The sequence below is a fragment of the Teleopsis dalmanni genome, chromosome 1 (genome assembly GCF_002237135.1).
Source record: "Teleopsis dalmanni isolate 2A chromosome 1, ASM223713v2, whole genome shotgun sequence".
NCBI lineage: Eukaryota > Metazoa > Arthropoda > Insecta > Diptera > Diopsidae > Teleopsis > Teleopsis dalmanni.
Window position 1 is genome coordinate 159974771 of NC_051846.1, and position 12333 is coordinate 159987103.

At 28.5% G+C, this 12333-nt stretch overlaps 1 protein-coding gene across 1 annotated transcript; it reads right to left on the minus strand.

Annotated features, from left to right (window-relative positions):
- Nucleotides 1-10382: 10382 nt before the first annotated feature.
- LOC119669052 (outer dense fiber protein 3-like) lies at nucleotides 10383-11903 on the minus strand. The gene is made up of 5 exons (XM_038078786.1): nucleotides 11770-11903; nucleotides 11564-11711; nucleotides 11149-11457; nucleotides 10772-11022; nucleotides 10383-10703 (listed from the first exon to the last, which is right to left on the minus strand). The coding sequence occupies exons 1-5, from the start codon at nucleotides 11770-11772 to the stop codon at nucleotides 10587-10589; spliced, it is 828 nt and encodes a 275-aa protein (XP_037934714.1). The 5' UTR covers nucleotides 11773-11903; the 3' UTR covers nucleotides 10383-10586.
- Nucleotides 11904-12333: the final 430 nt, after the last annotated feature.

The following is a 12333-nucleotide window of genomic DNA, read 5'->3' on the forward strand; positions in this document are numbered from 1 at the left end:
AACCATTTTTCAAACACAACAACCTTAGCGCGAAGAACATAAAGCAAATCTACAGCCAGATAATTAGACCAGCACTACTTTATGGGTGTGTTGCATATACCAAAGATGCCAATTTTACTATCTAGAAGCTGCAAGTTGCTCAAAGTCAGGCTCTCCGAAGATTTCAAAGTGCCATGGAACAGCAGCACGAATGACATGCCAAGAGACCTTAGAATACATTCGGTTAAAAAATACATAAGGGACAGAACCCTGAAGCTATATGCGAAAACCGACAGGCTGTTCTACTTGGCACTATCTAATCTCAGAGTAATCACTAACCGCACGGGGCGGTACGCAGATCCTAGATCAGTCATAATCACGATGCTTATGAGGAATACACAAATTAGTCAGTGAGCTGGGTGGAACTCTGCAAAAACTCTGTAAAAGTGATGCACTAGAAACATGAGAACACTTTAATGAAGATTAACTTATTCTGTAGAGCTAAATAAATACTAAATTGTAGTAATTTTACGATGATAAGAAAAAAAAATTTTTATTTAATTAAAAAATTTTGCATTGCAATTTAGAGGTTTTTAAGTGACAAAATTTAAACAATTATTCAGTTATTAAATTTCTAAAGAAATTCCAATACTTTTTGAAATTTTTTATATAAAGTTTTTATTAGTGTCTACCTTAATATTTATGTGTATTAAATTTTTCTGGGCTTTAGTTCGTGTTTTTAAATTTATATTTAATTTATAATAACTGATATTATATAAAAAACCAACTTAAGATTAAATAAAAATATCACAGTTTGTTTTTTATATAAATTAATTTCGTACGAGTTAGAGGCTGTAGCTTGAGATGTTTCTGCTTAAAAACGACTATTTTATTTTTAAAATCTTAAAATTTTAAAAAGATCTTCACTATACATGACTAAATTTATATTTGTATTGAAAATATGATATATTTCTTATATCTGTATTAAGGATTATAAAAAATATAATTCTTAAATGTGTGTTTCAATAAAATTTGTTTGCTTTTCATGCAACTGAAAATATGAGATGGAAAACGTTTTATCATTTGCTACCTTGTAATTTTCAAAAATAATAAAATTACACATTTCAAGATATTCAAGATATTGTATTCTACCCGTTTAGCAATTAATTTTCTTGTTAATACAAATAACGACTAGTAACTATAGGAGGTTACAGCAGGATGCTGTAATTTATATTATGCACAAGTTCTTACAATTTAAACGATTTCAAGTGCTAATGCAATGCAAATGTAATCAAAGCACCACAAAATTGCAAACCTAAGTACTTAATTTATAAAAGCAAAGTATGTGTACGAAGTACGTGGTGGACTAAAAGTGAAGCTGAGAGCTTTGATTATATGGAAGCTGCAAACGTTCATGTGTGAATCCAGTGAGGTGTTAATAATAAAGGATATAAGTACTTCACTTCTGAACATGAATAAAATCAATACACTTGTAAGGTTAAAATAGCACACAAGTAAACAGTTGCATTTTAATCCAAAAACAAATCCTTTTAGTACATTGTCGACAAAATTCGTAGGCTATCATATAAGAGCGTGTGAAATCTATTCATAATTAAAATACACTCCATTGCTGATGCTATGATAAGGAATACATAGCATTTATTAATTTAGTTGCTAAACAAATTTAATTTTGAATTTTACAAACTAAATAATTTATATTTAATTGATATAGGTTACAGGATTGTAAGGAATTTCATGTGATATTAATCATAATTTAAATTTTAATAATTATTATTGCAAAAGTTTTGATATAAGATTGAGTTAATTAAGTTTTGGTTGTAAATAAGGTCAATAATTAATAAAGTGAAGATAATTGCTAATTGTTGTGATATCCAATTATGGTTTTAAGATATCCAATTTTGTTTCTCATATGTGATGCAGTAATTATATTAAACATTTTTCCATTAATTACTATTAGATTAGATTAGGTTAGGTTATACCGTCTACCGTTTTATTAAAAAAAATCAAGGGTTAAAACCATCTAGAAACTTTGGGAAAGCTTATGATGCTATTTAAAGGGAGGTCCAGAAGTTCGCCAAAATCATCAAAAAAGAAAGCCTCTAAAATGTTAAGACGGTGCCGTGCATATGCCGAACAGAAGCAAAGCAGGTGGGAGACACTTTCATCATTCTCACCACAACAGCGTCAGATATGGTTGAAAGGGAGACTTAGTCTCCTAGCATGATTACGTAAAGTACAATAACCTCTGAGTAAACCTGCTACAAGACTAATATCTCTAAGGGGTATCTCAATTTGAGAGTTGAATTTTTCTTTATTAGAACGTGACCAAAGCAAAGCAGGTGGGAGACACTTTCATCATTCTCATCACAACAGCGGCAGATATGGTTAAAACGGAGACCTAGTCTCCTAGCATGGTTACCTAAAATACAATAACCTCTGAGTAAACCTGCTACAAGACTAATATTTCTAAGGGGTATCTCAATGAGAGAGTTGAATTTTCCTTTATTAGAACGTGGCCAAAAATTTTATAAAGATGCCTGCATGTCGTTGAGTCTTCCCATCTTTTGTTAAAAAGTTTGGCACAGGCAGCACTCAGTGCCAGTTTGCATGACGTTAATGTCTTCCCATATTTTGTTAAAAAGTTTGGCACAGTCAGAACTCAGTGCCAGTTTAGTGCCAACTTAGATTGTTTAGGTGCTGCGAGTGGTTTCCTCAAGCACCTCGTCTCTCTAGCTTGTCTGTTTTGCAATAGCCAAAAATATCCCTTTGATCGGGAATCTAGATTAGAGAAATATTGAACTGCGTTGGCAACTCATTTACAGATATGTAACAGTCAAATACTGTCCTAGATGTAAATTGGACTGAACTCAAGAATTAAATAGCAGCTTGACAATTACATTACTTAATGCATTCATATCAAACTCTATATTGAACTCCTCTCGTTGATTATAGTTTTTTATACTTTTACCAACTGATACATTAAACACATTAAATATTTAAAATTGTGTGCTATAGAATAAGACAAACTCACTTATTTTCAAAGGACACACTGTAGAAGTTTTAGTGTGTATTTTTTTAAAGTGCTGTCGTATCATTGTTGCTTACCATTACTGGATGTAATCTAAGCGTATCCTATATATTACAGTGTGAAAAGTGACAATAAACACAAACAAAAATTTTGTACTTTAATGACAAAAGTTTTGTTAAATCTTTTTTAATGTACACAAATAATTCAAATAAAATTAAAATTTATTTTTATACCAAAGTAAAGATGCAACTAGGAGTATTAAAAAGTTTTGTGATGCATTTCAAATGAGATTTTTTACTCAAATAAATTAAATATTATGTTTAAGTTTCAACCAATTTAAAGTTTAAAAAGAACAAAAAAACTTCCGTATATTTTTTGAATGCATTGAAATGCATTAAATTAATATTAATTAGTTAACATAAATAAATTTAAAAGTGTTTTTCAGTATACCTATATATTTATATGATCCAACAATCCTTTGTAGGAAAAACAAATATTTAAGTTTATGTAGAAGGTACATCAAATGTCTTTGAATATTTTTCTGTCTCAATTAATATTTAAAGAAAGATATTAAATTAATCAATTTTTATACCTCTTAATATACTTAGTGGTCCAATGACTGTTGTGGATATAATTTTTAGTGAAACAATTAAGTAATTTCAAAGTAATTAGTGTAAACTGATTGCTTTGAAAGAAAGGGAAATGTTAAGTCACGAAAATCTATCAATGTCAATATTATCGGATAGTAAATACGTTCCTTTAATTATTACTGGGTCGTTAATTTAAAAATTAAAAATTAAAAATGTTTTTTAAATAAAATTTACACTTAAAAATTTGTGTTAAATGTTTAATTGTATATTAATTTTTTATGAAAATTGGATAATAAAACTAAATTACCATTAAATCAATCTATCATAAGAACTGTATAAGAACTGTTATTTGTATGCATTAGTGTTTGGTATTAATATAATCTATACTTTTAATATGAAGAATAAAGAACCTTCCCAAATCTGTATATTAGCATTGTATTATGTGTTTATCTAATTAGTTCATAAGTCGTAACAATAACTTTGCCCTAAAACTTATAAGTAGATCAAGAATTTTTAAGAACATTCTTCTTTAGGAATCCTACCCAAAATTTCTTAGCAGTTATTTTGGATCGTACACCAAATGTAGAGTAGTTTAAAATATTTTATTATAAAGAACGTTGTGTATACAATGGTTTTTAAGATGAGGTGAACGTTGTAATTATATTAATTAATATTTAACATATTTATTGTAAACTATTTACATGCGGTGGATACCCGCGTGCAAGTTACGTATAACTAGTTATATATGACCTCCTTCCCCTCATTCATATTGATATGAAATGTTACATAGGTTTAGCTATTTTGTTATAATTAGGTACCATATGTTATTTTTGAAATAAATAAATAGCAACAGCAAACCCATAATGGAGTATTGATTGTAGAGAGAAATTGCACATTATTTTTGTTTTATTTTAGTATACATTTTTTTGTTTAAAAAATTAAATTGTGTAAACAAGTTGGAAAAAATAAAGATTTTAAAATTTTTAAAAAAACCTGTGTTTACAATAAATACATATATATATATATATATGTATATGTATAATTTGTGATTAAATCAATATATATATATATATATATAATTTGCACGCTGTTGTAATAGGTACATCGAAGTAATCTGAAATTAAATTTATAATAAATGGAGAAATATATTTCAAATTTTTTGAATGTAATTATGCACATGTTTTTTTATAATGGTTTTTATATATTTTTTAATCCTGCTATAAGTCACTTCTTGTTAAGTAATTCAATGTTTACTATTTTTTAATGTATTCTTTATTTTGACTCTCCTTGAGAGGCATCATCAAGATCACGATATTACATAAATTAATATTACTAAAACTATATCTAGGTCATAGAATAAAGAGGATGATGTAGACGGTTAGCGTCTTTATCTTATATATTTAACTCAATTCATTTATTTATGTATTTAAATTCATTAGTATATGATATGTTCATATGATTTTAATGGACTAGAATTCACAACATATTTTTGTGAATGTACACAAAAATAAAATTTTTTGTGAGTAAAGCCTAACTCTGAAGATTTGAGAAGCATTGAGTTTTTTCAATGCCATTAAATAAAAGACAGCTCTGAAAAAAATAACAATTAAATAATTAGTATTATTAGTTAAATAATTATATAAATTGAGATCGTAGATTAAATTGCTTTGACATTTGCTAATAACGAATTGAATCAAAAGACAGCACAGGTTAAATTGCAACAAATGGCACAAAAAATAGTATTATTAATAAGACAAATTTAATTTAAATATTAAATAAAGTTGCATAGTTGCATAGTCTCGCAAATACTCTTTTACAAATATTTGGGAGATATAATATTTTGCATCTTTGAAGCTTTTTGTATTGAAGACAATTTTTTAAAAAAAAATTTATGAGTTTTTCATTTCTGGTTCGAAACTGCAGGACCTCCTCCTGAAATATGCAAAACCTGCTGCATCAATATTGTTTTTCGGTCGCACATGCACGTGTCTCCAGTAAAACTTTTAAATTTATGCTGTTGGTCACATTTGCGTAGGTCACATTTGCGGCTTAATATCTTGAAATTTCCTATGTGTTGCCTTATTGAAAATGCACAGAAAGTGTCGTGCTGAAGCGTAAAAAAGATTTATTGTTGAAGTTTTGTAAAACTCAAAGACAATTTTGTTTGCCACTCTTTAAATAAATCTTATCCAACTGTGTGCACACATATGAAGATGTTAGCTCCTCTACATGCAGTAGTAGTAAAGGTTTAATTTTCTACATGTAGTCTACGTTCATCCTTAATCCTGAAGTATATATGGCGAGAAATAAACAGACTTTATGTATGTTTCATAGTACACATAAGGTAGAATTATATTAAAATAGAAATTCAGTAAAAATATTTAACTTTAAAGTTCTACTAACATTTATGCGAAAGTTTTAATTTTTCTGAAAATTTTTATTTAGTATTTTTAACATTATATTGTAGAAATAGAAACAACGTCAATGCTGATTGGTATATACCAAACAACGAAATTCATAAAGACTTTGGCGTTGTCTAATAATAACCGAGATGATAAGGGTGTCTAGTGCAAAGCACATAACTCGACTACTTAAACATTAAAAGTCGGAACTCCAGATTTTACCGACGAAAGAATTAGCTCATTCCCAACAGACTTGCTAAATATTATGTTCTAATGTAAAAGTTGTTACATATGTTACTTTACTTACTTATTAGAAAAACTAATTTCATATTACATATTAGCTTATATACTAAAATTCTTCCAATTATTTATTGCCTTTTCCTGTAAGGCAGATGTAATTACAACAAATACATAAACAAAAAAACAAAAAAGTTGGAGAAATTCTTACAATCTACCCCATAGATTCTTTTCATTTTAACAATAGAACGAAAAACATAATAAAATATAAAATATTTTTGGTTATATTGTGTATGGAATGATTGAAAAATTTCTTGTAAAAAATCTTTTTTTCAATCTTCAAATTTTTAGAATTTATATTTTAAATGTTCAGAATAGCTCACATATCATTCAAATGCTATAAGACGGTTTAAATGCAATTGTTTTGTTAATTTATCTTTAATTTTTTGAACAAAAGTTAAGTTATTTACAGTTGACAAAATGTAGTGGTCACCACCATTTGCTCAATCAATTTAAAGTTGATTACAAATTTTTGCTGGTTACATGCAGTTAAGCTAATTGCAACCATACTTAATGAAGTGGAATAGGAGTCTCATACGTTTTGCTATATAAATCTGCAGATATGTATACCTACAAACAGTTTTAGTTAAATGCATTTACTTGGATTCCTGTCAAATGTCCGTTTCAGTGTAATGCATCACAAAGCATCACGTTAGGACGGAAACTACGCAATGCATTTGCTCTCACATAGTCACACAGTCTGATAACCACAAAAAACTAGCGTAAAGGTTTAGTAGAAAAGGTAAAGTGTAATATATGGGGTCTTTACATTTCACATCCATTTAAGAGTAGATCAGGGGTATTAATTCCTTCCTCTTTATTTTATCGTACCAACACGAAACCCTGAAATTAAGTGCAATGTGTGAACCAAAATTTACTGCAACTATTGCACTTGTGTGCCGAATGCAGTTTCAAAGTGAATCAGCTTAGCTGGCAACGAATTACTAGCAAATGAACTTGTAACTAAGAAAAAACATCAATTTAAATGCAACTTTTGTTTAGAAACTTGATGCAGAACGAATTTAACTGTATGTGCTTACTCTTCACTCACTCCAATACAATTATTTCAGGGTACATTTAGAATGGTTAATACAACTTTCATTAAACTGTGAAAGTATCTTAGGTTTAGGTTTATTTAATAGTTATTTTTTTCATAAATAGTGACACCGTGCATAATTTTGAACTTCGGTAATGGAAGTTTTGTATAAATTTAAAAGGTTTTATTATATTAAGATAGTGATAGTGTTTAAGATAGTGAAAAGCAAGTGATTAAGAAATGAATCACCAAATTATTTTTGATTGATTTTTTGATTGATAATATAAATATATACACAATAAATAATCATCATCTTACCAAATGAAAGCGAATATCACTTTTTTTTTCTTTTAAGGGGCCTCTGAAAAAGTAGCTAAGGCTTATTTACCAGATATCACGTGTTATAAGTTGAATTAATCAGAGTGATCTTTAGGAAAACAGGATGGCGGGACTATCATTTCGTTTCAGTCTAGAGGAAGTTGTCATATTAGCAAGAGATCTAGTCAGCGCATTCACATGGTTTTCAAGATTTGAAATATGTTTCTGCCTTATTCTCTCGAACTAGACTTTAATCATCAGAACTCTCAAATCGAAAATAATCAAAATTTATTTTTTTTATTCTAACTTGTATTTTTGTGAATTTCTTGTTGTTGTTGCACATAAGTTAATAACATAAACCACATTTATTATTAAGTTATTTCCTGTTAGGCTTTTTCTTATAAAAAACAAAAAATTGATTTCATAGTGTATGGTACAATTTTCACAAATAAGTGAAATTGTAATTCTCATCACTTTTATTTAAATATAAAATATATATGAGAACTTGAAAGTGTTAATGTTCAAATTTTATGTTAATGTAATTTATAATTCTAATACTTTGTAATAATAATATAATAATAATAATAATTGTAATAGAAAGTATATTCCTTACTTGCATTTGATATAATTTATTCAAGCAAATGTTCATATTACAAAATTAGTTTAAACAAATTTTACGAAGAGTTCTGAGAGAACAAACGGAATTGAATTGAATTGAATTGAACTTTTGCCGTAGGCAATCATTAATATACTTTAATTTCATATCAATTATTTTGGATTGTGCTCTCCGCATAAAATTATTCAGATTTCTTTATTATAAAAAAACATTTTGAGTACAATGAATTTTAAAAAGGGCGTTGAATGTGTTAGATTAGATAAAATAATGCAGGAAAAATTGCTTTGCCTTATGCTACATTACACTATATATAGCTGGGCACTTAGGAGTTATCACTTGCCACTTGAAAATTTTTTCCCGTACCAAAATTGGTTTAAAAAGGTACCATTTCTGTAAAAAAGGGTCCAAAATTTTTTTGGACCTTTTTATTTTTTCGTTCTGTGTTTTTCATAGTGTTATAAATGAACGAAATATAAAATAGTGCAAAATTGCATTTATAATAAAAATTAATTGGAAATATCCACAATAAAGTTGGGTGGTCAAAAATGTACCATTTTTTGAACATGAGTACCAAACGAAAAAAAAAGTACCAATTTTGGTACTACCATAAGTGGCAACCGTGGTTATAAGTTTAGAATTTATGGTTTTAATGCAACTTTCCGAAATAATAATTAGTTTCGAAGGATTTCGGAAGAATATGCATTTATGTTTCATATGAATTAAAATGGAATAAATTTACTCATAAGAGGAGGAAGGATTACACGATACAAATATATGAAACTTATTTTGATTCCTCAGTTAAGGAATTGTCTAAATACTGAATTGTCTTAAAGGAATAGATATCAGATTTATAATAGTGTTCCAAAAACTAACTGAAGTTACTAATTACAATAAGGAAGGACATCGGCAGGTAAAAATCCGAGAATAATCAAACGTTTTTACTTCAAAACAATACAAATGGACTTGGTGTTCTATCAACAATCAATTACATAAACAACTCTCAGTCCCAACAATCAAAAGACAAATGTCTTAAATTGCAAAAAAGCATGCCAATAGAATATGTAAATATCCACACCCGCTTGTTGCCTTAGAACACATTTATAGGGCTAGGAAGAAACACTCCCTGATAGTAAATATGTGTGGTTGTGACACCGAATATAGTTTAAAGTCTGTTTAAAATAATAACTTAATATCAAATTAAATTGGACAGATTGCAATATATAATGAAGATTCAAGAAAAAGAAACTATGTGTGGATTAGAAACAATAAGCAGGAATTCACATTTTAGTTCAATTTGAAAATATTCGTATTGACTAAGCCAGGTATTTTAGATTGAGGTAGGGCGGGTAAGGTTCACACTGGACTATAGTGCCAAATAAGATTAAGATCTTAGGTCGTGACATATGTTCAATAGTTTCCCGCTACTATCTCTTAAAAATCTTCACAATTTAGCATTATTGCAAATGGGATACTGTATTTAAGATAATTTGAAGAATAAAATGGAAATATTTATGCATTCCATTGTATGTTATACAAACCGTTGTTGAAGAACTGTGTAAGTAAAAATAACGTGGTATAGAACAGGATCTCAAACTTCCATAAATTATACTTTGTCAGAAATAAACTAGCCTAATTGCTTTATGGTTCCATTTAAATTTTTAAAAAAATTGCTTTTAATAAATTATTTTAATATAGTCTAATATAACACAGCAAGCGAATTTGTTAATGAACTTTAGCAGCAAATTAACAAAACTCAAAGTGCGAGTCAAGTATGGCTTTGGGTCCGATGGGTAATGAAGACTGACTTTGAGTTTCAAATTTGGCTGGGTACGAGTTCAACCCTTGGTACTTACAGTCTTAAAAGTATTTCCGAATAATTAAATATAAGAAATATTTCCTAGACCACTGATGATGGGTATTTGGCAATACTCGAAACAGCTGTATGGTCAGTCAAAAATTCAGTTAATTAAAAATAATATAAAAAACAGTTTTTGTTGTTGTAGTTCACTACTTTTCGAAATGTCTCTATAAAATATGTATAAATAATAAAATTAGTTTTTGTTGCTATGGTATACAAAATATTTTATTTTGGATTTTAATAATTTACCTAATTTTGCTATATAATGTAATCATTTCACTACGCATATATGCACATCCAATTATAAATCTACATATTTATGAAAATATAATATATTTACATACAGATATATGCAACTTATTTTTTTTTTATCTATATATAAATATATTATATTCAGTTAAATAAAATATATTTGAATGATGAGCATAACTTCATTTAAATTTAAACGCACTTGCAGATTCCAGTGACTGGATCAAGGCATTTAGGTAATGGTCTGCCACTGTATGGACTATGTTTAATAGCAAATGATATCTCCGGTGCTGATTTATAACGGTTATACTACAAAAAAGAGAAAAAAAATAAAAGTTTGTTTTTAAAGTAATCTTACTAATATACTAAAAACGCACGCTCTGTGGGCAATATGCGGCTGGTCCTGGAATTTGTTTTTGTGAATTTATTTGATGGCAGTGGCCACGTAGTGAATATTTAGGTAAATTTTTTTTAGAACAGTCAATAACGGGAGTATAAGTCGTTGGACATGGTGTAAGAAATTTGGAGTTTGGATCTATTCGACCTGTTAATGAATACGCAGGTGCACAGCGTGCCTTGCCAACTACGTTTGGCCCTACCATTGAAGGTAAAGCAAATACATTTGGACCTAAAAATAAAAATAAGGACAAATTGAAATAATATGATAAAATGTGAAATATTAAATTTTGATGCTTATAAAGAGACAAAGTTTATAAAGCTATGTATTTAATTGTTTAAAAAATTGAAAAAGTACCAGGAATAATTTCATTTCTAACAATTTTACGTTTGTATCCAAATGAGTACATCGGTAAATTTTTGTGCGCATTTTTATATGCTTTAGAAGATTTATATCTCTCAGGTCCGGGTGTTTCAAGTTTTTGTTTACATTCTCGGAGTCCTTTCAGTGTTGGAGTAACACATGTGAATTTACCTCTACAAGTTAAACCAGAAATATCATATGCGGCAGGGCTAGGTGTGGAACTCTTTATTTTTTTCTCAATTCTTCCAGTTATACGATAGGCTGGAGCAGTTCTTTTTAAAGAATATTGAAGTATATTTCGTCCTAATTGTGCATAAAGTATTTTTAATTTAAGTAAGATTTAAGATTATTTTACCTTTACTTACCGATTAATTTAATTAAGATTTAAGATTATTTTACCTTTACTTACCGATTAATGATCCCAAATTTACAAGTTTAGGCAATGATTCTTCTGCGATTATTTTTTTCTTACGTACCGTTGGTGTCCATGGTCTTTGTAAGATCAATTTCTGTGTTCTGCATATGAAATCATTTCTGTGCCCGTATTCAATATAAACCTAAAGTAAGTTAAAAGATTAGTAAATTATAAAAAACTCGTCTGTATGTTGTGTTTACCATTTTTGCAATTTTTTGTGACTAGCGAGAGAAAAAGGGTTCTGGTATCGTAATTTTGCCCATTAATTTTATAGATTTTTGCAATAAAAAAGTATAAAAATACAAATCCAAATATAAAATTATTCTGCTATGTATTTAACATTTTTTTTTTTATAGATGTAAAATAAAATTCAACTTATAAATATATTTGATTTTTTTAAATTTCAAATTTTCAGATTACTAGATAAATCTTTTTTATTGTGGGATTATTATTGTATGAGCATTATATAGCGTAGAGAGGGGTTATGAAGAAACCTAGCAGTTAGTGGAGAGTAAAAGTGCGCTGACTCAACTAGCCTCAATATAATAATGTATAGGAATAGGAATGAACGGGGTTTTAGCTCCCAACGGAGCGGAGCATTGCGACTATGATTGATCTTTTATGCTGCAACACACCCTAACCGAACAGAAGAACATTCCGCCGTCCGAATGAATTCTAGAATGTCGGCCGTTGAGGACCTCCTAAGGTATATAATGTATATATATTATACATATTTTTTAAGATTGGTTAAAGTTTCAGGTATT